The 27,422-nt window shown below is 53.2% G+C and overlaps 1 protein-coding gene across 10 annotated transcripts in view; it reads left to right on the top strand.

Annotated features, from left to right (window-relative positions):
• RASA3 (RAS p21 protein activator 3) overlaps positions 1 to 27,422 on the top strand; it is a 118,862-nt gene that overhangs the window by 26,908 nt on the left and 64,532 nt on the right. For all 10 annotated transcript variants that reach the window (XM_035294933.3, XM_054252030.2, XM_078337683.1 and 7 more), the window contains one exon: positions 6,023 to 6,140. In XM_035294933.3, coding sequence (XP_035150824.1) covers positions 6,023 to 6,140 — 118 coding nt within the window. The remainder of the gene's footprint in view (positions 1 to 6,022; positions 6,141 to 27,422) is intronic.

The following is a 27,422-nucleotide window of genomic DNA, read 5'->3' as shown; positions in this document are numbered from 1 at the left end:
CATTTCGGGTACTACTGAACAGTAACACCACCAAAAAAAAAAAAACCATATATGTATATAATATATTTTATGGAAACATTTAAAAATAGAATGTTCCCACCTGTCTCCACCTTCTACTTGAGGCTCTGAACTGGAGTTGTAGATTAAGGCCCTGGAACCTCTTGAATTTTCCCCAGGCAAAGGAAACTGACTTTCCTTTTGTTACCCATGACTCACGGCCAGCCCTGTGAATTTAAAGGAAGCAAAGGTTGCACTTTTACATGTTCACCGCCAGCGCTTGCCGCAGAGATGCCGGTGCCCATCAGGCGTGCTTGCTTGTCACCTGAGCTCTCTGCTGTGAGGTGTTTTTCTCTTTGTAGTCTCACAGCCCGTGCTCCAACGTGGGCAGTGTGAACCCAGATTCACTCATGCTGGGATGAGTGCTCAGGGCAAGCCTGCCTGATTGGAAGCGGAATCTCCTGGGATATGCATGGGGGGACAAGCCTGCCTGGTTGGAAGTGGAATCTCCTGGGATGAGCATGGGGGGACAAGCCTGCCTGGCCGGAAGAGGAATTTCCTGGGACAGGAGCCCCAAAGTGATGCATCGTGGTTCTTTCGCTGCCATGCAGGGAGGAGTCTCGGTCCTTTCTCTTCAGAGACAATTCCTTCATCTGTCTGGTCTTTCATCAAAGATACTAATTATCTCATAACTTGCCACAATCATTCCCCACCCCCAATTTTGCCATCATAAACCAAAAAAAAAAAAGATATTTCTCTGACTCAAAGCAAATACATAATTTAAAAAAGCAACACGCGCTGGCAAGGGTGTTGAGACATCACAGGGCTTGTGCACTGCAGGAGGTATGAAGATGCAGCCCCAGGCGGGCAGATGTGTGGCTCCTTGGATAATTAAACCCCCTGCCATGTGGCCCCACCCGTTGGTAAATAACTAGGAGAACCCCAGACTGTGTTCACCCAAGAACGCTTGCACACTGCTCACACGGCATCATTCACAATAGCCAAAAGCCAGACGTCCATCAGTGATGAACGAGTAAACACAGTGCATTGCATGCATTACATGGAGTAGCTTCCAGCCAGGAGGATGAGCAGAGCCCAGACAGGCTATAGCCAGGCGGACCTTGAGAACAGGGTGTTCAGTGGAAGATGCCAGGCACAGAAGGGGAAGGACTGGTGTCAATCAAGAGGCTCACGCAGGCACTGTCGGCACCTGTGTGCAGGCTTTGGGGCATCCATGTGGGGCTGGCATCCACGTGGGGCTGGTGTCTGTATTGGGGTGTTGTGTGGGGCTGGTGTGCATGTGGAACTGGTGTCGTCCATGCCTGTCTGGTGTCCCTGTGGGGCTGGTATCTGTTCCAGGTGGCTGCAGGGCTGGCGTTGTGTGGGGCTGGTGTCTGTGGGGCTGGTGTCTGTGAGGGGCTGGCCCAGGCCTATCCTTTCTCTCCTGCTTCCAGGTCACAGGGCAACTCCTCTGCAGCTGGTACCAGGGGCTGAAGGTGTTCCTAGCCGGAGGTTCCCATGGGTATTGCTGGGCGGACGGCACCTTTTGCTTGGTCTTTGGCCTGGGCTTACTGGGCAGCTGTGCAGGGCCCTGGTGGAGCGGAGCCTCGGGGCTCTGAGGCTGGCTTGTTCATCCCCGGGCCCTCCCTCCAGATGTGCAGGCCAGGGCTGTGGAGCCGGTGCAGGCAGCTCTGCCTTCCCAGGCACCCCCCACAATCCTGCCTGCTCTGGAACCTTGCTTGTTCCAAAAGCCTGTGTAGAACAGTGGTCTTCAGGTGGTCTCTGTCTGTGTGGACTCTTGCTGCCCATCTTCAGGAGTTTCATGCCCAGATAAACAGTCTCCATTCAGAGTGCCATCACATACACTTAGGATGAAGGGAATAGATACTCCAGACTCACTACTTCCTTGTGATTTCACTGCATGCTGCTGCCACCAGGTTCCAGGGTGTCTGGCTGGTGCATCAGAGGCTGTGGGTGCCTTTGGACAGGGCCTGCTTGCCTCAGTCTGGCTTTGGGGCCACACTGATGGCTTGACTGGCCAGGAATGTTCACACCACAGAAATCAGGAAGTGCCACACATTGAGCTCATGTTTGAACAAAGGTTTTATTGAACGTCTAGGCTTTCGTGAACGTGAATTAAATAATCTTGTCTGAAGCTCTTACACTGTAATAGGACAAAAAATTAAGAGAAAATTTTTCTGGTATTTAAAATGTTATCTGATTCAACGAAGTTGCTTGTGACATTGATGAATGAGTGAAGTTCCAAGGTTCTGTGTGGAAGCTGGAAGACATGGCAGCCTAATTCATACTATTTGTATGAGTGGGAGAAATGTGTATCACACTCAATAATTATGCACTTTTTCAGACTGAGCTAGTAGATGGGGGTTCGCGTGCCTCTGCTTGTCAAATCACGGTTCAGTGCAGCCGGGATTGGCTTACAGACAAGAGTTTGCTGTGAGAATCAATCAGCTCTGTGAATGTGAAAAAGAGTAGTGTGTATCTCATTGCTTTTTGTGAATTATGTGCGACACATCTTTTCCTAGTGTGATATGTGACTTAGTTAACCTAGTTCAGCTCAGGTAGGCATTCTTTCCCCTGAAGAGTCAGGGATGGTTAAACCTCTGTTGGCACCACCTACCGAGGGGTGCAGCCCCAGCCCTGGCCATTTCCCTTTCGAGTGGAGGCTCGGTGTGAACTAAAAGTCACTTGGGTTAAGAAAAGTTGTTTTCCCTGCTCCCCGAGACAGGACGCTGTTGGGATCGGAGTCGTTCTCCATGGTTTTCGCTCAGTGCTGCACGTCGCGGGAGTGAGACCCGCGGGTTCCCTTTGCTCCTCACTCTTCACTCAAGGGTGTGTCCACCTGGGGAGGAGCAGCCTTGTGGCCTCCAAGCACAGGGAGGTTCACCACTGTCCGTGATCATGAAGACAGCGTCCCTTTCTGAAGCAGATGTCAGCGTTGCGGCCATTGCCCGTTATAACAGACTGGGGTTCCCCAGGCCCAGGCCCTGCCCCCAGGTGCAGCAGATACGTGTGCAGGCATCACTGGGCGCCCAGTCCCGAATTGGTCCTGCCCGAGGGAAACCAGGGCACCTGCAGACTCTCGGCTCCAAATCTGCCGTTGTGCTGACGTCCTTCATTTCAGAGGCCGGCGACTCGTGCCTCCGCGTGCCCCTGAGACTCCCAGCTTCCTGGTCAGCTGGTCAGTGGGGGGAGAGGGCATCTTCAGCCTGTTAGTTCTCCGCGGACAGCAGCGTCTCGCCCCCGCTGTATCCACAGCCACCCGCCAGCTTTCTAATCAAGACGCATGTCTGTTCTTACTTCCTGGGGCCCCTCCCATCAAGGGATGGGAATCTCTGGGTGGGGGTCCAGACGTTGGTCCTGCGAGAAGCTGTGTGTGTGCAGCCGCGGCCCGCCAGTGCGGGTGCGAGTCCGGTGTGAGAACTCGAAGAAGGGTAGCTGCAGCCTCGGGGGCTGACGCTGGGATGCCAAGCGGGCTGTGCCGCGCAGGAACGCTGGGGCCTGAGGGTTTCCCACCCTGCTGCGCGGGAAACGCGGGGGGCCCAGGGTTTCCGGCCCTGTTGCGTGGGGAACGCGGGGCCTGAGGGTTTCCGGCCCTGCTGCGCGGGAAACGTGGGGGGCTGAGGGTCCCCGGCCCGGCTGTGGCGGGGAACGCGGGGGCTGAGGGTTTCCGACTCTTGCGCCTGAACGCTGGGGGCTGAGGGTTTCCCACTCTGTTGCGCGGGAACGCGGGGGCTAAGGGTTTCCGGCCCTGCTGCGCGGGGGAACGCGGGCCTGAGGGTTGCCGACTCTGTTGCACGGGAACTTTGGGGGCTGAGGGTTCCAGGTTCTGCTACGCGGGGAACATGGGCTGAGGGTTCTAGGATCTGCTGCCCGGTGAACGCGGGGACTATTTCCGCCTCTGCTGCGTGGGGAACGCGGTGGCTGAGAGTTTCCGACTCTTGCGCGGGAACGCTGGGGGCTGAGGGTTTCCCACTCTGTTGCGCGGGAACGCGGGGGCTAAGGGTTTCCGGCCCTGCTGCGCCGGGAACGCTGGCGGCTGAGGGTTTCCGGCCCTGCTGCGCGGGGAAAGGGTGCTGAGGGTTTCCTTGCGGCGCTGGTCTGTCTCTGCTCCTTTGTGCACTTGGAAGGGTGGCATCGTTTCAGCCTCCCTTTACTTTCCCTCTTTCCTCATTCCCTGAGTGTTCTCAGCCGCCAGTAAAATTTCGAGTTTGAACCGGTGGGACACGCCTCTGTAATGAAGAGGGTCTGCGTTATGCAGGCGCGTCTTTCCCGTGGTTTCTTACGTGTTTCTATCACGAGTGAGCACAGTCAGAACCCGCTTGCAGGGTTCCGTCCGACTCAGTGTCTCAGGGTATTCCGGAGGCGGCACTCCGCTCCGTTCACCTCGGAGTGGAAGCGTTTCCCCAGCGGCTCATTGTAGCCCCGCTGGATTCACAGGAGTCAGAACCGCGAGTGTGCGTGCTGTGGCCGGAGTGCTGGGTGACTTGGCCCGGCCTCGAAGGTCACTCTGCGTCGGAAGGTTGGGCAGCTGCGGGGAGGCCGGGCCTGGACCAGCTTCTGGCTGAGCTGGCTCCGAGGCCAGGTCTCCCTGGATGTTTGGGGATCACTTGGGTCTCGGGACGGGTGAGTCTCTGACATGATGTGGCAGCATCTCCTCCGTGGGGCGTTGCTAACAGCCTCTGCACCAAGCATGACAAGAGGGTCATTTGCGCCAGGAGCGTGTAACTGGGGCACTGTTGGGTTTTAGGTGGACGGCCCTGTGCCGTGAGACACTGTTGGGTTTTGGGGGAACGGCTCTCTCCTGAGGAGCGCTGTTGGGTTTTGGGCGGACTGTCCTTTGCCCTGGGGAAGTGTGCAGCGGGACACTGAACAGCACCCTGCACTGTGCCCACCGGATGCCAGCAGCACCCCTCATGGTGACAACAAAATGTGCCCTGGGGAAGCAGCCCCTGGTCAGTCCCGTTTCAGCTGTTGTCAGGGCCAGGCCACCAGTAAGCACCTCGGATGCCTGCTAGGACCCCTCCCACTAACTTGTCACCAGAGACTCACCCTCCCCGTGGTTGACGTTTAAATTACATTGAACATGGCTGTTATTTGGGTGGGTTTAACATCTAGTCCTGGATGAGGAGCAGACACCCTGCGCGGCAGTGCTGGGCCTTCCCTGGACGAGGGGTAGTCACCCTGGGTGCACTGCTGGGGCCTCCCTGGACGAGAGGACTCAATGGATAAATTAGTAAGCAAAACGAGATTCCTCTGCACAATGGAATATTATTCAGCCTTAAAAGAGAAGGGAATCTGGTTGGAGGTCACAGCAGAGAGCACCTGGAGGACGTTTACTGAGTGAAATGAGCTTGGCTGAAAGGATGCGTCCTGTGAATCCCACTGACATAAGGCTCTAGAGCAGTCAGATCCACAGAGACAGAATGGGGTGAGGGCTGCTGGCAGACAGCAGGACTTGGGGTAGGGGCAGGGGGAGCGAGTGTTTAACGCTGGGAGACAGCAGGGGAGGGATGGGAGTGAGTGTTTAATGGGGACTGAGTCGCCGTCTGGGAGATGAGAGAGTTCTGGAGAGGATGATGGTGAGGGCTCCCAACTTGGTGAACATGGTTAATGCCACTACATTGTACACTTAAACAGGGGACATGGAAAATTTTATGTCGGTTTTACCACAGTTAAAAAAAAAATAAATAAATAAATAAAGGGACTAAAGTGGGTAAAACAAAACAAGACATGGCAATCGTTAGTCCTAGGCTGGGGGCCTCTGCTTGCGCCACTTGCTTTTGAGGGTGGCATACGTGTCACTGCCTTTCAGCAGTACATGTGGTGTGTGCATCAACATTTTGACTTATGGCAAAAATCCAAGACTGTAGAGATCTAGTGAATGCACGCAAGCAGAGGCCAGCGCGTTGCTGTGAACTAAATCTGTTTTTTGGAAATGTCTGCAGTTAGCAGGGGACCAAACACGTCAATGTTGTTGGTGATATATGTCACTTTTATTTTTTAGGTGAAGCCAAAAACCTTCCCTCTTACCCGGGGCCAAGTAAGATGAGGGATTGCTACTGCACAGTGAACCTGGACCAGGAGGAGGTTTTCAGGACCAAAATTGTGGAAAAGTCACTCTGGTAAAGTCTTTTCTGTTGCTTTACTTGACACTGATGTGTTTTCTTCGGTGTAGCCAATGACCTGAGTGTGTACATCACCATCTCATTTTCCCACATGTAGAGAATGTCCTGAATGTGTACATCACCTTTCCATTTTCCCACGTGTAGAGAATGTCCTGAGTGTGTACGTCACCTTTCCATTTTCCCACGTGTAGAGAATGTCCTGAGTGTGTACAACACCTTCCCATTTTCCCACATGTAGAGAATGTCCTGAATGTGTACATCACCTTTCCATTTTCCCACGTGTAGAGAATGTCCTGAGTGTGTACGTCACCGTCTCATTTTCCCACGTGTAGAGAATGTCCTGAGTGTGTACGTCACCGTCTCATTTTCCCACGTGTAGAGAATGTCCTGAGTGTGTACGTCACCTTCCTGTTTTCCCACGTGTAGAGAATGTCCTGAGTGTGTACGTCACCGTCTCATTTTCCCACGTGTAGAGAATGTCCTGAGTGTGTACGTCACCGTCTCATTTTCCCACGTGTAGAGAATGTCCTGAGTGTGTACGTCACCTTCCCGTTTTCCCACGTGTAGAGAATGACCTGAGTGTGTACGTCACCTTCCCATTTTCCCACGTGTAGAGAATGTCCTGAGTGTTTACGTCACCTTCCCGTTTTCCCACGTGTAGAGAATGTCCTGAGTGTGTACGTCACCTTCCCGTTTTCCCACGTGTAGAGAATGTCCTGAGTGTGTACGTCACCTTTCCGTTTTCCCACGTGTAGAGAATGTCCTGAGTGTGTACGTCACCGTCTCATTTTCCCACGTGTAGAGAATGTCCTGAGTGTGTACGTCACCGTCTCATTTTCCCACGTGTAGAGAATGTCCTGAGTGTGTACAACACCTTCCCATTTTCCCACGTGTAGAGAATGTCCTGAGTGTGTACGTCACCTTTCCGTTTTCCCACGTGTAGAGAATGTCCTGAGTGTGTACGTCACCTTTCCGTTTTCCCACGTGTAGAGAATGTCCTGAGTGTTTACGTCACTGTTTCATTTTCCCACGTGTAGAGAATGTCCTGAGTGTGTACAACACCTTCCCATTTTCCCACGTGTAGAGAATGTCCTGAGTGTGTACGTCACCTTTCCGTTTTCCCACGTGTAGAGAATGTCCTGAGTGTGTACGTCACCTTTCCGTTTTCCCACGTGTAGAGAATGTCCTGAGTGTTTACGTCACTGTTTCATTTTCCCACGTGTAGAGAATGTCCTGAGTGTGTACAACACCTTCCCATTTTCCCACGTGTAGAGAATGTCCTGAGCGTATGTGTCACCTTACCATTTCCCGTGTGTAGAGAATGTCCTGAGTGTGTACATCACCTTCCCATTTTCCCACCTGTAGACAATGTCGTGAGCGTGCCCATCACCTTCCGATTGTCCTGCATGTAGAGAATGTCCGAAGTCTATCTCGCCTTCACATTATCCAGGTGCAGAGAATGTTCTTAGTGTAACTCACCTTCCCATTTTCCCGCATGTAGAGAATGTCCTGAGCGTGTACATTACCTTCCCATTTTCTCGTGTGTAGAAAATGTCCTGAGTGTGTACTTCACCTTCCTCTTTTCCCATGTGTAGAGAATATTCCCATTTTCTTGCGTGTAGAGAATGTCCTGAGCGTGTACATCAACTTCCCATTTTCCCATGTGTAGAGAATGTCTTGAGTGTATACAACACCTTCCTGTTTTCCCACGTGTAGAGAATATTCCCATTTTTCCACATGTAGAGAATGTCCTCAGCGTGTACCTCGCCTTCCCATTTTCCTGCGTGTAGAGAATGTCCTCAGCGTGTACCTCGCCTTCCCATTTTCCTGCGTGTAGAGAATGTCCTCAGCGTGTACCTCGCCTTCCCATTTTCCTGCGTGTAGAGAATGTCCTCAGCGTGTACCTCGCCTTCCCATTTGCCTGCGTGTAGAGAACGTCCTCAGCGTGTACCTCGCCTTCCCATTTGCCTGCGTGTAGAGAACGTCCTCAGCGTGTACCTCGCCTTCCCATTTGCCTGCGTGTAGAGAACGTCCTCAGCGTGTACCTCGCCTTCCCATTTGCCTGCGTGTAGAGAATGTCCTCAGCGTGTACCTCGCCTTCCCATTTGCCTGCGTGTAGAGAATGTCCTCAGCGTGTACCTCGCCTTCCCATTTTCCTGCGTGTAGAGAATGTCCTCAGCGTGTACCTCGCCTTCCCATTTTCCTGCGTGTAGAGAATGTCCTGAGCGTGTACCTCGCCTTCCCATTTGCCTGCGTGTAGAGAATGTCCTGAGCGTGTACCTCGCCTTCCCATTTGCCTGCGTGTAGAGAACGTCCTCAGCGTGTACCTCGCCTTCCCATTTGCCTGCGTGTAGAGAATGTCTTGAGTGTGTACCTCGCCTTCCCATTTGCCTGCGTGTAGAGAACGTCCTCAGCGTGTACCTCGCCTTCCCATTTGCCTGCGTGTAGAGAATGTCTTGAGTGTGTACCTCGCCTTGCCACTTTTCTTTCTGCTTTTAGTTTGAGGAGTAGGAGGGGGAAGTGCTCCCAGGGCTCTGGTGTTGATGCGGGGGAAGTGCTCTCCTGGGCTCTGGTGTTGAGGAGGAAATGCTCCCTGGGCTCTGGTGTTAAGGAGGAAGTGCTCCCCCAGGCTCTGGTGTTGAGGAAGTGCTCCCAGGGCTGTGGGTTGAGGAGGAGGAAGTGTTCCTGGGGCTCTGATGTTGAGGAGGCAGTGCTCCCGGGGCTCTGGTGTTGAGGAGGAGGAAGTGCTCCTGTGGCTCTGGTGTTAAGGAGGAGGAAGTGCTCCCTGAGGCTCTGGATTTCTGTCTTTGGTGGTATATGGATTTTAACTGGTATTGGCTAAATGCTTCCTCTGTCCACGAAGAGCACAAAGGTGATGGCTCTCGCCTGGACTCACAGGAGTGCTTTTTAATTAGAGATGAACTGGGAAGCTTGTATTCCACGAAAGAGTACAAATTAAGGATTTCGAGAGGGGGAAATACTGAGAAAGGTTTTTCTTCCTGTACAATTCTCTGAAATAGCCATACAAAAGATGGTTGTTAACTGTGGTAAGAGACCTAGAAGGTGTTTGTTGGTAAAATTTGAGGAAGAGAGGAGTGAGCCAAGAAAAACAGACTCTTAAAATTGACAAGTTTGCTCCTCAACTTCAGAGTGTGAAGATGTAGGTACCACCACCAGGCTGTCCAGGGCAGGGCCAGAACTCGTGTTCCTGAAAAGCTCCAGCAAGGCGGCCCCATCATACTCAGAGGACCACTGCAGTCAAAAGCCAGGACATGGCGCACAGCAGGACATGCAGGGACAGGAAGCCATGGCAATTTATGTTGTGGGCAGGAAGAGAGAAGCCAGGGAGAGTATACTGGGCAGGGCCTCAGGGCTGGGCCTTCGGGAAGCGTGGGGTGCTGGGTTTCTGTGGAGCGGCTTGGGGATCAGAGAAGACCATGCAGTGGCAACTCCACCATTCAGTTCAGAATCATGGGTTGTGTGCTTTCATCCAAACAGCTATTTTGATTTTGAGAACATGTTTAGCTAAAGAATTATATCCTTGCATCTGGCTACTTCCAAGTGGGAATGAACAACCTGTTCTGATGCCTTAGTGAATCCACTTCCCAGAAAACAGTGAGGGATCTCCTGCCCAGGAGAGACCAGCACACATCTCACTGATGGTGCTTCTAAAAGGCTTTGCCGCAGCTGCCGTTGAGGCTGAGGAGGGAGAGTCTTTGCATTATGTTAATGCACACTCTGGGTTCTTTGAAATAACTTGTCAAAAAGAACTATAGGCTGAGGAACATCAGGCATCCAGTCTGGCTTTGCAAGAGTGTCTTAGGGATTGCTGTGGCGATGACTGGGCATGGCCGTTCTTCTGAAGGAAACAGGAAGAGACGTCACCATGCCCTTCAGAAACGACTTTGGAGCTTCCCTGGATAAAAGTCCATCTTGTATTTACATGATCTGATGTTAGAGGCCTGTGGATTGAAGGCCAGGAGAATTGTGAGCAGTCTTTGTCAGACTGGGATACTCCCAGACCCACTGAATCGGAACCATGGGAGGAGAATTTGTTTGGGAACCTCTCTTTTAGTTGAGCTTGAGAAATAGGGGCCCATTGTCTTTCAGATATTTCAGAAAAATTTGGAAATAGAAATCATGGGTTCTGGCCTGGTGTGGTGGCTACATCCGTAATCCCAGCACTTAGGGAGGCTCAGGTGGGAGGACTGCTTGAGACCAGGCGATTGAGGCTGCTGTGAGCCGTGATTGCGCCACTGCACTCCAGCCTGGGAGACAGAGCAAGACTTTGTCTCGGGAAAAAAAACACACAAAAAGAACCAAAAACACACACAACAAAAAACTGATAGCCAAGAAAGAGAAACCATGTGAAACAGTTCCAAGAGTGTAAAATGATAGCACCATTTAGTGTGGATCCTGATAACCCTGTCCACTTGGATGGCTGTGCAGGCTGGCACGCCCCTGTAGTGTGAGGGCAAAATGTGAACCAAACCAACACATATGAGAAGTTGGCAGGAAAAGTACTTGAAACCAAAAGCTGGCTCTCTCTTAAATTGGCAACTGGAACCTGCACTACATCTGTGGTCAAAAGTCCTCAATCTGTGCATATGCATGAATGTAGTCTTGCATTAGTCAGTGGTCAGCATCACCTGAGAAGCAGCTATCAGGCAGGGCCACCCTGCATGCCAGGAAGTTTAGCCCTGGCCACTGCCCTCTCCTCGCTCTATGGTGGCACCTACTCTGGGGCTGGCCCCCTGAGTCTCCTGCCCCCTGAGTCTCCCAGCCCCAAGTCTCCCAGCCCCTGAATCTCTCAGCCCCGAGTCTCCCAACCCCTGAGTCTCTCAGCCCCCGAGTCTCCTGGCCATTTGACTATCCCATCCCCGAGTCTTCCAGCCCCCTGAGTCTCCTGCCCCCTGAGTTTCCCTGGCTTTAAGTCTCCCCAACCCTCCAAGTCTCCCAATCCCCAAGTCTCCCTGCCCCCTGAGGCTCCCGCCCCCCCTCCCCCAGAGTCACCCAGCTCCCCTGAGTCTCCTGGCCCCCAGTGTACTTCCTTCAGTGTCAGTGTCACCTTTAAGGTCTGATCTTTCATTTGCAAAGTCACTGGAAAATAAAAAGGCCCACATCTGTATCTCTGAGCTCAGAAGGACCCCAGGGTGCTCTCTGGCCAGTGGGTCTGCAGGCCGGCAGGGGCCCCTTCTCATATCCCCTGAGGAGAAGCATTTGGGTCAAGTTTGATTTGCTGTTGCCCAATATCACGTCTTACTCAGCAGGAAGCTGCAGATGGAATGTGTGAGGAAGGAAAGGCAGAACTCAGCTTCTCTTCTTCCCTCTTTCCCACTAACGGAGGTTACTGCCCCAGCTCCACCACAGGCCTGGGTCCCTCAAGCCTCCCCCAGCATGTGGCCCACCCCTAGCAACACGTCTGAGGCACTGGGGTCTGTGGGGCCTGTTTATCGAGTACTGAGCCGACATCTGGAAAAGCATCCTCCTCTGTTTTCCTGTGTTTTTCAAGGTGGGCCCGTGGAGGTCGAGGGACAGTGCCAGTCACAGGTTTAACTGCAGAACGCATCCAAGTGGACTCATTTCGGGGAATGAGCCCTTTCTCTCTGGCCTTGGCCCTTCTCCGAGAAAGTGATTTTGGCAGTTTGTCCCACTAGAAAAATATTTTCCTGATGTTGAGAGTGAACTTTGTTCACATTCCATACCTTTAGAGCAATCATTTTTAATCATTTAAAGGGCAGCCCACTATTTGTTTCCTTACTTACTTAAACCAAAAGTATCCCTGAAATGGGATTGGCAGGGCTAGGGCTGGGGAAATAGCTTCCCACCCTGGGACCTCCCATGGGCCGTCGCCCCAACCCTAAAACAGATGGACCCTCCTTCCCACGGCGGTGCTGTGTTGGAAATCACTGGGTCATCCAGCAGGAAATAGCCAGTGTCACACACGATACCAGGAAGGAGCAGTCGGCATCACACACATAGCAGGAAGGAGCAGTCGGCATCACACACACAGCAGGAAGGAGCAGTCGGCGTCACACAACAGCAGGAAGGAGCAGTCGGCGTCACACAACAGCAGGAAGGAGCACTCGGTGTCACACACAACAACAGAAAGGAGCAGTCAGCGTCACACAACAGCAGGAAGGAGCACTCAGCATCACACACAACAGCAGGAAGGAGCAGTTGGCATCACACACAGCAGGAAGGAGCAGTCGGCGTCACACACAACAGCAGGAAGGAGCACTCGGCGTCACACACAACAACAGGAAGGAGCAGTCGGCATCACACACAGCAGAAAGGAGCAGTCGGCATCACACAACAGCAGGAAGGAGCAGTCAGCATCACACAACAGCAGGAAGGAGCACGCAGCGTCACACACAACAGCAGGAAGGAGCAGTCGGCATCACACACAGCAGAAAGGAGCAGTTGGCATCACACAACAGCAGGAAGGAGCGGTCAGCGTCACACAACAGCAGGAAGGAGCACTCGGTGTCACACACACAGCAGGAAGGAGCGGTCAGCGTCACACACACAGCAGGAAGGAGCAGTCGGTGTCACACACACAGCAGGAAGGAGCAGTCAGCGTCACACACAACAAACAGCAGGAAGGAGCAGTCGGCGTCACACAACAAACAGCAGGAAGGAGCAGTCGGTATCACAAACAACAGGAAGGAGCAGTCGGTATCACAAACAACAGGAAGGAGCAGTCGGCATCACAACAGCAGGAAGGAGCAGTCAGTGTCACACAACAGCAGGAAGGAGCAGTCAGTGTCACACAACAGCAGGAAGGAGCAGTCAGTGTCACACAACAGTAGGAAGGAGCAGTTGGCATCACACAACAGCAGGAAGGAGTAATCAGCATCACTCGCACAGAACCTAAAATTGCTGCCTGCTGGGTTAGTCCAGTCGTTTGCAAGAATATTCTGTAAGCATTGTTCCCTCCGTCCATGTAAGGAGGTGGAATGTCATCTGTCTCAGTCTGCAGCACTCTGCACCTGTGTGGCTGACCTCTCCCCAAAGCCCCTGTCCACACAGTCCTAGCTCCGGGAGGTGCTGCCTCAGGGTTCTGGGTCTTACCCTAGCCCCTGCTGCTGTGGTTGAGGTTGGGCAGAACCCCCTGGCCACGTGGAGCCCTGGCCCCCACATTCTTTTGCAGGGTTCATTTGCATGCCCATCTTGGGGGGGAAGGGGCCATGACCCCAACAGGAAGAAACTGCGGGCGTGGCCTGTTTCTGTGCTGCTGCCTCCACCCAGAGGTGCCACAGCCTGAGCTCCTGCTCTGAAGAGCTGGTTATGTATGCATTAGGTTACAAAGCTGTGTCTGTAGGAAAAGTTCTTTTGTTCAAGAAATCATGAGTGGCTGGAATATGTAGACAGAAATGTCAATGTGATGGTTATCTCTGGAAAGTGGAATTATGGGAGGGTTTCTGCTCATTTGCGTTTTTTACAATTAGAAGTTACAAGTCAAGGAACAGACGGGTCTTGTAGAGCTGAGCGAGGAGAGCTGGGTCTCCTGGGCAGACTCGGCCATCACCAGGGACCCTCCCTTGGCAGTCCTTCGGGGCTCTTTCAGGTGGAAGCTTGTCTCGTCCCCTGTGCACGCAGCTAGTGTTTGTCAAAGACAGGAAGGTTTCTTTCTGTTCATACTGCAAGATGTAAATCACCCCCAAAATAGTACGTTTGTGTAGTAGAAATGACTAAACCAAGAAATATCTCCACAGCTCCAAAGTTTTTTAAGAGGGGAGAAGTTCTTTGGGGTTAGAAACTGAAAGGGCAGGAGGAATGTGGTGATTTGGGAGAAAACGGTTCATTCTCTCAGATGCTTTTAATAAAAACCAAGTTGTTGATTAGGAAACGCCGACCTTGATACTAAGAGATTTAGAGGAGTCACATTTCCCTGGGAACATTTATTTTCGCTCTGTCTCAAGTTAGAGCTTAAAAAAACCCTACTTGGGGGCCGGGAGTGGTGGCTCATGCCTATAATCCCAGCACTTTGGGAGGCTGAGGCAGGTGGATCACGAGGTCAAGAGATCGAGACCATCCTGGTCAACAAGGTGAAACCCTGTCTCTACTAAAAATATAAAAATTAGCTGGGCATGGTGGTGTGCGCCTATAGTCCCAGCTACTCGGGAGGCTGAGGCAGGAGAATTGCTTGAACCCAGGAAGCAGAGGTTGCGGTGAACTGAGATCATGCCATTGCACTCCAGCCTGGGTAACAACAGTGAAACTCCGTCTCAAAAAAAAAAAAAACCCTACTTGGGTCAGGCATGGAGGTTCACGCCTGTAATCCCAGCACTTTGGGAGGCCAACTCTTCATGAGGTCAAGAGATCAAGACCAGCCTGGCCAACATGGTGAAACCCATCTCGACTAAAAATACAAAAGTTATCCGGGTGTGGTGGTGTGTATATATTCCCCGCTATTCGGGAGGCTGAGGCAGGAGAATCACTTGAACCCAGGAAGGGAGGTTGCAGTGAGCCAAGATCACACCATTGCATTCCAGCCTGGAATCAGAGCAAGACTCCATCTCAAAAAACAAAAAAATGAAAAAACTTGCTTGACGCCTCTGGAGACTCCGTGAAGCCCAGAACATCCCAGAGCTGCTGGAGTAGGGAACGCATCCTCGGCCCAGGGCATCCCAGGCGGGGGATCTGTTTTCTCAGTCCTGGAATGCTGGTCCCAAATGTGCCAGCAGGTCAGAGCCCTTGGTCCTGTCTGTGTGACCCACAAGCCTGGCCCCACGTCTCCACCTCTGCCCACGCGTCTGTGTCCTTCCGTGTCATGCTGACTCATAGGAGCACGCCTGTGTCAGAATGCAGGGGGTTCTCTCAGCTTCACAGGAACTCAGCTGGCGGAGAGTGTGAGCTTGCCGTTACTCTGTGAGTGCTGAGTCCCTACTGCACATGGCCCAGGCTAGGCAGGGGCTCATCTGCCGCCTGTGCCTGGAGGAGCCTCCTGGCCCTGAGGTATGGCTGGACCACTGCAAGGAGACTCGGGGACTGCACTAAGGGTCCCATGAGAAGCAAAGGCCAGGACCCCCTCCTCCCTCCTCTCTTCTCCTCCCACCCGGTGGCCTCCCACTCCTCAGCTGCTGCCTCTTTCTCCTGCCCTGACTCCTCCCTGGTGAGCCCCTTTTCCTGCCAGGCTTCACTGAGGTTTGGGGTTTGAGAGTCTCAGTTGCTGCAGGCGACCCAGTATCTGTGTGCGCCTTTTCCTGAGAGTCACTTCTTCAGAACCAGCTGATTTTCATTTGTAAGGATTGTTCTTTTTGGGGGGCTATGGGGTGGGAGAGAGGAAAGAGCTTTATGTTCAGGAGAGGCGGAGCCAAGGCCCCAGCATTCCAGTGCCGTATGTAGTGGCGTGTGGCGTGTACTGTGCTTGCCGGCTACAGAGCCAGTGAGCCCAGGCCCAGCTCCTGGGAGCCGGAACAGATGGGGAGACTGAGGCTCGGGAGGTGAGGTAGCTCACCACAGCCACTGCAGCTGTGAGTCTCACCCTAGCCCCCTGCTTTCCTCACTGAGTCTTTGGGTTCAGTTTGAAGACTCACAGCTCTATTTGCCAACATTTCAAAATAAACAACCCCACCCATCTTTAGCATTTCAAAATAAACAACTCCACCCATCTTGAACCACAGGAGGCCCTGCAACCCAGAGTGTATGGGGCTTCCGCTGAGATCTGCAGTGCTGGGTGGCACTTTGGCTGTGAGCTGACCATGGACCCCACCCTCCAGCCTCTGACCTCTGGGAGCCTGGGCTGTGTGGTCCTGCAGTGCTGGGTGGCACTTTGGCTGTGAGCTGACCATGGACCCTACCCTCCAGCCTCTGACCTCTGGGAGCCAGGGCTGTGTTGTCCTGCAGTGCTGGGTGGCACTTTGGCTGTGAGCTGACCATGGACCCCACCCTCCAGCCTCTGACCTCTGGGAGCCTGGGCTATGTGGTCTTGCAGTGCTGGGTGGCACTTTGGCTGTGAGCTGACCATGGACCCCCCCCTCTTCAGCCTCTGACCTCTGGGAGCCTGGGCTGTGTGGTCCTGCAGTGCTGGGCGGTGCGTGGGCTGTGAGCTGACCATGGACCCCACCCTCCAGCCTCTGACCTCTGGGAGCCTGGGCTGTGTGGCCCTGCAGTGACCGAGTGCTTCCAATGGGTGTGCTTTTTTTCCTGCCCTTTGTGGAGATGGAACATATTCCCTGGCGGAGTTGCCCCTTCTCTGTGGGGCACCTCTGAGGATGAGTCAGGCAGTGACTCAGGAGCTGCAGAGCTCAGCCCAGAGGCTGGTGTGGGAGCCCCAGGGCTGCTTTGCAGACCCAGTGTGGGGTTTTTTGTTCCTCCTCACGCAGCAGTCTCCACCCTCTGCCTCTAGGCCGGGGCAGCCCTGGCAGCTCCCAGCTGCCCCCAGGTTTTGGGAAATGGACCCTGAGCTTGCAGCAGAGCACAGAGTTGGGAAACCAGGTTTATTTTCTCATGATCATGCGGTGGAAGCAGCTACAGGCAGGATGGGGCAGCGCCAGCCTTATGCAGTTGCTGGGAAGTGACTCAGGGAGAAGGCGGGGCTTTCTCTGTGGTCCGGCTGAGCCCTCCTGGCTCTAGGAGGAGGAGGAATTCAGTTCAGTTGGTTTCCCCTTGTCAGGGCTGCTACTGAAAGGTCAACTCTTTTTTCTGCAGGAGGATTTTTCTTTTTTCCCCATAAAAGTTCACTTGATTCTGTGATCCAGAAATGACTGAGGAGAAGGACCCTGCTGCCAGGGTCTTTGCCGCAGAGGGAGAGGCTACCGTGAGCCTTAATTTCCTCAGGCCGCATGGCAGGATTTCAGGCAAGTCCGGTTCTCCCAGGCCACACTTTTTCTTGACTTGAAAGGAGGGTTCCGGAGCCCTCCAGCAGCTAGTGGGGGCCGCCTGGGCCGGGCATTCATCCTGCATCTGGCTGCTGCTGACCTTGGCCGGAAACAAAGCCAGCCTGTCAGAGAGATACCCCGAGGTTAAGCTGCCAGTGGCAAGGGGGGTGCCTGGTGACTGTGGCCCCTTTGAGTCCATCAGAAAGAAGAGATTGTCCAGCACAGGCCACGGAGCAGGATGGGGATGGGGGATGCCCCAGCATTCAGCCAGTTTCATTTTTCTTTTGGAATATGCATTAAACTCTGCTGCCCACTGGGGGCTGTGGGCCTTGATTGTGCTCCTGGGAGTGTTGGTGCTGCTTGGAGGGAACCAACCCTCTGTCTCCAACTTTGTCCTTGGGCTGAGCATGGAGTCCCCGAGACACCATAGGGGAAAAGCTGCCGTCCTTGGGCTGAGCATGGGGTCCCCGTGATAACAGGGCAAAAGCTGCCGTCCTCAGTCTGAGCACGGGGTCCCCATGATAACGTGGGAAAGCTGAGCACGGGGTCCCCATGATAACACGGGGGAAAGCCACCATCCTCAGTCTGAGCACGGGGTCCCTGTGATAACATGGGAAAGCTGAGCACAGGGTCCCCATGATAACATGGGGGGAAAGCTGCCGTCCTCAGTCTGAGCACGGGGTCCCTGTGATAACATGGGAAAGCTGAGCACAGGGTCCCCATGATAACATGGGGGGAAAGCTGCCGTCCTCAGGCTGAGCATGGGGTCCCTGAAACACCATGGGGGAAAAGCTGCCATCCTCAGACTCCACGTGGCCTCCAGTTATATGCTGTGGCCACTTCCTGCTGGGCTCTCACTGTGGGTTCTGGGTGGGGCTGGGAGGACATGGGGCGTGGGCCATTCTGCCCACAAGGTGACATGGTTGAGGTGGATGTGGCTGGCCTCATAGCCTCTGTTCCCGCAGGTCCTGGGATGTGTGTCCATCTGCTGGAGCTCATTTCAGAGTTGGTCAGTCACGTGTTCATACTCACCCACTGGTGATAGTTAGCAAGTGTTTGTTTTTAGTTCAGAAGAGATACCCTTAAATGTTGTGAAATAATATGTGTTTTAAGCTGCAGCACACGTTCAGAAGTCCCCAGTGGGTTAAACCCTGAGCATGAGAAGATGAGCATTCTCATAGAAAACAGCCCAGGGCATTTCAGGAGAAGATGGACGTTCCACCTCACCAATGAGTCAAACATTTCAAATTTAAGCAGATTTTTGCCACCATTTTAGCGAACTTTAAACATATTTACAAGATGGAGTACGCTGGGGGTGGACGTTGATCCAGGCTTCTGGAGGGTTCCTTGGTTTTATGTTCTGAAGGCCTTAGGAGGAGTTGATTCCATGGGGATGGTCTGCCGGCTTTGCAGATCTCCACTCTCAATGCACCCACCCGTGCAGCTCCCACCGCACAGCGTGGGGACTGTGAGGGGACCCGGGGCTGCTGTCCACACACACGCCTGTCATCTGACCCCCACGTCTTATCCGCTCTTTGGAAAGTGGCCATGGCCTGATGTGAAAAGTGGATTGTGTCACAGGGAACATAACCTCACTTTTATTTTTAAAATGTACTGTATTTCCATTTCATATCTTCTCTATAACATATATATTTACTATTTTAAATGGATTTGTAGTGTAATGCTTCGTAAGATGGATATACTTACATTTATATTATTTATACTTTAAGTCTATGACATTTTATATATTTTATTCCATTTTATATCTTTAGAAAAAAAAACTCCAGGAGGATGTTTCCTAGAACATTAATTTCAAATTTCACTTTCCTAGTTTTTTATGTATTTAACATTTTGTTTCTTTAAAAATAGCTTTATTGAGGTATAATTCAAATACCATACAGTTCACCCATTTTAAAATGTGCAATTCCGTGGTTTTTAGTAGATTTACAGAGTTCTGCAATCATCACCACAGTCCATTTTAGAACATTTTCATCTCCCTAAAAGGGCACCCGCACCCTGTAATCTTTCTGTTTCCTGCCTGCAGCCTCTCCTGGTGCAGAAGCCGCCGTTCCATGTTCTGTCGCTGGCTGCGCCTCTCCTGGGCATGTTGCTCAGTGGAAGCGCCTGGCCCATGGCATCTGTGTGTGGCCTATCGGTTGGCTCCATGTTGTGGAGCTCATGGTCAGCATGTCCTTTCTCTCCAGGGCTGAGCACCGTTCTGCTTTGCAGAGGCCACGTTTCCCTGCTCCGTCCTCAGCCAAAGCTACCTGCCTCGTTTTCCCATTGTGGGCGTCATGACTGAGGCTGTGAGCACATGTGTCCACGTCTCGTGGACGTGTGCTGGGATGTCTCTCTTGTGTGCACACCTGTGGCGACTTGGTGTTGAACATGGAGCAACCACCAGGCTGTTTTCCATGGCGGCTGTGGCCACTCTACCTTCCCACAGGTTGTGTGTTTGGATTCGTGTCTCCACCTCCAAACCCTTGTTACTGTCTCTCTGATCACAGACTGAGATGGAGGTACCACTACAAGCACAGGTGCCTCCGGTGACTACTGAATCCCGGCGCCACTGCCATGAGCAAAGCACCAGAACCCTCTGGAGAGAAGGCAGGTGCCTCGCTTTGTGACAAGGAGTTCGCTTAAGGATCATGTTGAACTCCGTGGCCAGTATAGATTTCAAGCTCCTGTTTCATAACCCAGCACCCTTAAAGAGCCATTCTCTCAGGTGGGCCTGGGCACCTGGGGTTTTTAGAAACTTTTCCAGGCAACCGTAGTTTGCAGGTCTAAGAGGAAAAACACACAGAGACCTAAGCAACCAAAGTGCCACGCATTGAAGCAGCGTCCCCGGCCTGGGTGGCGGGCGGAGGAGCAAGAGCCTAGTTGGTCTTTGATGTGGCTGCTTTTGTGGCAGTCCCTAGATAGGTGTACCACGGGAAAAGGGAAAAAACTCCAAGGACTTTTAGGTTAGTAATTTCTGTGTGAGGGCTTTGGAAGACAAAAAGTGTCTGTGTGAAGTGCCCAGGCTCTGTCTGCCCACTGTGGAGGTGGCAGAGCCTGGCTGGGGTCTCCCTGAGGGCGCAGCCTCCTGCTCTTCACAGGGAGCCTCAGAAAAGATGGGGCCTCTGCCTCCCTTTCAAGCTGCTGGACTTGAACTGACCACTGACCACACCAGCTCCACCGCTGGTGAGGCAAGCTTTGGGGGAACAGGCTGGCCCTGAGCTCTGGGCGTGGTACTCCAGCTGTGTCCCTCCTGCTTCTTGCCTCACTGTAAACAGAGTGGAGCGGGGCGGGTCCGATCCTGGTCCTTCGTATCCAGTCACCCTGCAGGCTCCTCACCTCCTGCAGGAGCCCCCAGGCTCCAACTTGGCCCTGCCAGAACTGAACGCCCTGGTTCCCTATGTGTGGCCTCTCTGGCTGGGCCGCGGCGCTGCGCCTGCAGAAAGCCCCACCTGTTCAGGCTCAGGTGACGTTCCCCGCCTGGTCTGCTGTGCCCGGGCCTGGGCAGCTCCGGCTGCTGACCTGAGGAGACAGGCGAATGATTCCTCCCTATACGCCCACTGTCCTGTCTGTGCGTCCATCCATCCATTGCATCGCTGGGGGCCCTGCATATTCCTGACTGCTGTAGTGAAATGTCTGCTCTGCACCACATGGCTTCAGCTACACCCTGACCTCAGCTCCCAGCACCCTCCTGTCCTGTGCTACCCAGGCCACGCCAGCCTCCTCCTCATTCCTTTGTCTTCACCACACACAAGCCCTGCTGCCCTGAGGTCTTTGCACCTGCCGTGCCTCTGCCTGGACCCCTCCTGCAGGTCTCCGTGACGTCCACAGCCCTGTTCAAGTGCTCACTTAACCGCCCCCCGCCCCCGTGCAAGGCCACAGTGCCCCTCCCACCTTGTGCGCATCTGATGTTCATGGTTCTGTGTGCTCTTTGTCTGTCTCCACAGGGCCAGGACTTTGCTTCATTGGCTGCTGTTGCCAGAGTCTGGAATGGCGTGGGCAGCTGAAACAGTCCTGGGTAGAAAGCGCTGTGGTTTCTGGTCCAGCGAGCCATGCCTGGTGGGGGCTGTTTAAAAACATGAAAGGGGCTCCCAGTCGTTTAGTCCTGGTGTGCGGGAGGCCCCGCCATGTGCCTGTCTCATGGTGCAGGGCAGAGGAGGAAGCCTCAGAGCCAGCCCCTCAGGCAGTGGCATGTCCTGGGGAAACAGCTTTGGGGGCAGAGACACTGCCCTTCCCTGGCCGAGCACTCCCTCTGCCTGCGAGCCAGTGGGTGTCCTGAGGCTGAGAGATGAGGATACTGGCCTCTGGCAAGGCAGCATTGAAATGTGAACATCCCCAGAAGACTCCATCTTCACAGCCATGCTTTCCCATTGAGGCCCATGTGGGTACTTGCACCCCTCCTCTGATAGGCTTCAGTGACATCTGTCACAGATTCTTACGTTTAGTTATGCCGTAGAGTCTTCCTGGTGGAGGCTGACATCCCCTCAGCCTTGTGGATCTCACCAGGGCCTGAATCGGCGGGGAGGAGCAGCTGCACAGGAGCCTGGGATGCTCCACCAGGCAGGACTGCCCAGGAGCCGGGGATGCTCCACCCGGCGGGACTGCATTGGAGCCCGGGAGGCTCCACCAGGTAGGACTGTGCTATGAAGATGCAGGAGGTGCAGGGGTTTTTGAGATGGGGTCTCACTCTGTCACCCAGGCTGGAGTGCAGAGGTGCAATCACAACTCACCGCAGCTTGAAACTCCACAGCTCAAGAGATCTTCAGCCTCCCAGGTATCTGGGACTACAGATGTGTGCCACTAAACCCGTCTAATTTTTAACTTTTCTGTAGAGATGGGGTCTTGCTGTGTTGCCCAGGCTGATCTCTAACTCCTGGGCTCCAGTGACCCTCCCGGAATGGACTTCCACAGTGCTAGTATTACAGGTATGAGCCACTGCATCTGGCCTGGATACAGGTTTTTAAAAGAGCTTAGGGTAGTTACTAGAAAAAGGCTCAGGCCTTTCCCTCCCACTTCAACTCCTGATTTTAGTTCTCACTGGGATGTATGTTCCAGAGCACCCCTGGGCTCAGGAGGATAGTGGCTCCCTTGCAAGGGGCGGGACCACCTGTGTCCACAGCAGCAGGTCCTGGTTCCTGGGGACTGCGGTCAGTGTAGCCCATGCTGCCTGTGACCAGTCGCCTGAGCAGCAGGGCCTGGGAGGGGCATTGTCAGGCAGGGAGGATGGGCGTGGGTGCTGGTCTGGGTATCAGTGGCATTGTCTGGGAGGGAAGGAACGAGGTGCATCCGGGTGAGGGTGGCATTGGGTCTGGACCCTCAAGTGGACCCTGTGTTTTGGCTCAAGGTCTGGCATGGCCCACCAGGATTTTCTGCCAACAGGAGATGGTCTCTGTGTGTTCCATCCAGTCTGGTGGCCACAAGTCAGGAGATGGTCTCTGTGTGTTCTGTCCACTCTGGAGGCCACAGGTCATGGGCTGTTGAGCACCCGAGGAACTGAATTCTGTGGTGGGAATCCAGGCTCGGGAGAGGTTGTTGGGCAGGTGTGCAGATGATGTGAACTGTGAGCTTCTCGCCCAAGGAATCTGCTGTGCATGGATATGTGGATGGTGTGATGGCCTGGCCCCGGCCAGTTGTGCTGTCTCCATGGGGCTCAAGGCAAGCCTAGGGCCTTTGGGGATGTCATTCTGCTGCCCCATTTGCAGGTACAAACCCACAGTTCTAGGAGCTGACTGATGCTCCCAGCCCTCGCTCCTGTCCTCACACCACCTAAGTGCACAGGCAGGGGCTTCACTGGGCTGGTTCTGACCTCTGTGCTAAAATGAATGAACAAGACAGGAAAATGAAGAAAACACACACCCGGGGAAGTGACCTGGGGATTCCCGCCTCCACTGACCTCCAGGACTCCGGCCTCCCAGGGCCTCAGCCAGGCCCTGCCCTCTTCAGCATGTTGGGAACACCTGCATCTATGCAGCATGTGCTAGGATGGTAGCTCTTCAGCTGACGGGCTGAGCCTGCACCCCAGGGAAGCCATTGTGCTGGGTCCCTCATGCTGATGCCCTGGCCAGAGGTGCCCCTTCCAGGTCTGGGGTGGGTGGTGGGAGTTTTAGGGGTTTTAGCACGTGTGTTCATTCTCAGAGGTGGTTAATTGCCCCCAAAATGTGGGGACATGCTTCCACTCTCCTCCTCGAGCCTTCTGGGGGTTTTACATTTGTCCAGGAGTTTCTTTAGGGCTCCCTGGCGATGGCATCATGGCTTTGGGCTTCAGGCTGGCTCTGTGCACAGTCATTGCGGAGAGAGGTTTCCTTCCTGTAAGGGCCTCCACTGTCCCTGGAATCGCCTTTCTATTCCTTAAATAAATCAGTCTAAAAAGCTGAAGGGACCCTCTATTCCAGCACAAAGACAGACTCTATCTTTCCCTAAAATCCTGCAGCACCTTCATTACAATGAGCGCAAGACCTGTAGCACTGCGGCCTCTCCAGGCCTCACTGCCCTGGGACGCCACCACCTCTGAGCAGCCTCCCTGGTGGCCTCCTGGTCTAAATCTCACTGCACAGGCAGCCCTGCCCCCTGCTCCTCTCCATGTGGACTTGGCATCCAGCGTTCAGCCACTCCCCTCTTGTGCCCATGGCTTGCAGGAATAAAGCTGGGTCATGGTGGTGGCTCAGGGCTCCGTAGATAAGTCCGGCCGGATGTCCTGCTTGGTTTCCTGAAAGACCTGAGGTGACTCGCAGGAAACAAAGTAATAACTTGGTTACTTTAAATTTAAAAAGTTATATGAAGTGAGGAGAAAAACATTAAAACAGGACGTTGGAACCACCAGATAAAACAACACCAGAGATGCAGGCCCAAACGCTTATCTGTCCTGCATTCGAGCCGGGTCTGGCTCCAGGGATCTCAGCTGCAAATGTGGAAAATGGAAATGTGATTTCTCTTTCCAGACTGGGCACCTGGGACAGTCCCGAGAGGTTTCTGGTGGTGCTGACAGCGTCCATGGAAATCGAGTTGCTTAAAATTCATAAATAAGCCAGAAATCCGTTCAATAAAAAGATAAAAATAGCAGAAAGAAGCAGCTGCAAGAAAACATACGAATTCCATAAAATGTGATTGTGATGTTCCTCTTCTTCAGGAGGGGGGACCCATGGTTCCCGAGGACCACAGCTCCTGTTAGCAGGTGGCAGCCTGACAGAGGGGCCCAGTGCCCTGCCCCTGCCTTCTGCGATTCAGGAACAAGGCTTCTAAAGTCATTGCTGGAGGAATTCCTGGGCAGAGGCTGGAAGAGCAGCATCTTGCTCTCCAGGGCTGGCTCAGCAGGGCTTGGGCAGCGGGCTGACCGTGGTGTCCCTGGGGGCTGCTGGCTCGGGAATGTTCAGTTGCTCTCCCAAAGGCTCTGCTCAAGTGGCTTCTCTTACTGTGACTCTGCTTGGCAGTAGGGGGCTTAGTGGGGAACCCAGGGCAGAGGCTACTGGCTAGGCACCTAGGAGTTTCTGGGCACCTAGGAGGGTCCCGTGAGGTTTCTGATGGTGCTCATCGCTTTGGCCTCAGTGGCTCTAAAGTTGTTCTGGAATGTAGAGAAGAGACTGTTTGGTCATCGTAAAAACCCCAAATGTTTTGTGGGTTACTATTGTTAACATGTCCTATGAAGTAGCTTGTCACCTGAGGCCTTGTGAATTCTAATATGTGCATCTGATGTCCCTTTCTGGGCTTCGAGGTTGGTGGCGGTTTTTCCTGCCGGTGTGGGTGCTGTCTGCAGAGCACCAGGCTACTCCTTGGAGGCCACTGGGCACTGCCTGGGGAGTGTGCGCCCAGCCAAGATCCCACAGCTGTGACTTTACACAGGGTGGAGGCAGGAGCACAAGCCCTGCTCCTTGTTACAAAGCAGTGCTCTGTGTGGGGCACATCCTTCGTGCCTTTGTGTACGTATGTACCCTAGTGCCTTGGGGCACACACAAACATGCATGCATGCTTGTGGGCATACACACACGTGCACACACCCACAAACATGCCTGTGAGCACACACCATGGGCACACGTGCACACACGAACATGCACACGTGCCTGTGGGCACACATCCATGGGTACACACATGCATACATCCACAAACGTGCCTGTGAGCACACACCCACAGGCACACATGAACACACCCACGGGCAGACATGCACACACATCCATGCACATGTGCCTATGGACAGACATCCACACATGCACACAGCCACAAAGACGTCTGGGGGCACACACACCCATGGGTACACACATGCGCACACACCCACACATGTGCCGGGGCATGCACACACCCATGGGCACACATGCACGCAGACACACAAACACACATGCCTGTGAGCACACACCCATGGGCACACACATGCACACACCCACACATGTGCCTGGGGGCACACACACCCATGGGCACACATGCACATACCCACACACGTTCCTCGGGACACAAACCCATGGACACATGAACACATGCCTGTGGGCACACGCACACACACGTGCCTGGGGGGCACACCCATCCATAGGCACACACATGAACCCATCCACAAACATGCCTGTGGGCACACACGACACACATGCACACAAAATGCCTGTGGGCTCACACACGAGCACACACATGCCCACACCTGTGCACACACATGGGCACAGGCACACACTCCCACTTTCTGACCCTCTGGAGTTTCTTTCCTCTGAAGTTTCAGAGGGTTTTTCTGAAGATTCTGCGTTGGTGGTCCCAGTGTTTTCAAGGTTCTCGGTGACGGCAAGAACAATCAGGAGTGGTGAGAGGATGCGTCCCACACAAGGAATGGGCTGCGAAGCTGGGCTTAGCACAGGGCATTTCTCCCTGGGGGTCCCTGACATGAGATCTCAACGGTGCCTAATGCGGACCCTACGGATGTAGGAAAAATCAGAGGATGGCTCCCCTGCATCAGTGGCCAGCACATGAATGTGTGTGAAGGAAACATGGCTTTCCACCAGGTCTCCGTGAACCAGGATTCTGTCACGGTGGAAGTCGGTGGAAGTCCGTGGCATTCTGCTTTCATGGAAAGATCAAGTGATGTTTCTTTTGTGTTTAAATGGATACTTCTGTTTCCAAAATGTTCAAAACAACGTAGGCATTTTAGGCATCCCTTGGAAGTTTGTGTTTTCATGACAAAAAAATGGTTTTCTGAGTAAACTTTACCCAGTCTCTGACCCACTTGTAAAGATCATGAAGTCGGTGAAATCCAAGTGAAATGCCTGTCATCGAGGCTGCTACAGAGGGAGGGTGGGGCCTGGACTCCTGGACTTGCAGGCCCCACCTTCCAGCTGACGCCTGTGCTCTATCTCCTGCTTTAATTTGAATTTCCTCGAGGGCTAATGACGTGGAGCATTTTTAATACGTTGTTGGCCCTCGGTCTTCTTTGGTGATGTGTGCATTCAAATCTTTTGCCCATTTTTAAACCGAATTATCTGTCATCATTTATTGAGTCATAAGAGTTCTTTGTATATTCTGGATACAAGTCCTTTATCAGATAACTGACTTGCCAATATTTTTCCCTAGTTGGCTTTTCACTTTTTTTTTTTTAATTTTTAAAAATTTTAATTATTTCTTGACACTGAGTTCTGCTCTTGTCACCCAGGCTGGAGTGCAGTGGCGTGGACTTGACTCACTGCAACGTCCGCCTCCCAGGTTCAAGTGATTCTCCTGTCTCAGGAGAGTAGCTGGGATTACAAGTGCTCACCACCATGCCTGGCTGATGTTTTTATTGTTAGTAGAGACAAGGTTTTGCCATGTTGGCCAGGCTGGTTTCAAACTCCTGACCTTAGGTGATCTACCCATCTCAGGCTCCCAGAGTTCTGGGATTGCAGGCTTGAGCCACACCACTGGCCCTTGACTTTTTAAATAATGCTTTTAATACAAAAAGGTTTCGAATGTTTTTAATTTTGATGAAGTCCGATTTTCCATTTATTTTTCTTTTGACACTTGTGCTTTTGGTGACAGATCTAAGACATCTTTAGCTGACTCTAGGGTGGAGGTTCATCCCTGTTTTCTTCGCAGAAGCTGTTAGCTGTAGCCCTTACATATACATGGTCATGGGGTCTGAGCTCATTCCTGCATGTGGTTGGGGTGGACGCCCACCTGGCCCAGCACCATTGACCTTCCTTCGCTTTCTATCAGAATGGTTTTCCTTGAATAATTTACAACTTTCCTACTTCGGACCTTAGCATAAATGTGTGTGAAAGTGGCCTTGTGTTAGGTTCTGAGCTGATGGTAGCCATGCATGCGCTGTGGTAATTGTCCACAGGTCCAGTGTGGTGAGGAGCCCAAGCCCACTTGTGCCGGCCCAGGACAACGGAGGTTTGTTGGATGGCAAAGCCCACTGGCCTCTGCCTCTTAGTTGGGGCTGCAGTTTAAGTCTCCATCTGTGGGGGGCTGCATCTCCGGGTGGCTCATGCATGGGCAGCCGCAGCCGTGCGCTCTC

The sequence above is a fragment of the Callithrix jacchus genome, chromosome 1, assembly GCF_049354715.1.
Source record: "Callithrix jacchus isolate 240 chromosome 1, calJac240_pri, whole genome shotgun sequence".
Taxonomy (NCBI): domain Eukaryota; kingdom Metazoa; phylum Chordata; class Mammalia; order Primates; family Cebidae; genus Callithrix; species Callithrix jacchus.
This window is presented reverse-complemented; position numbering and strand designations above follow the sequence as displayed.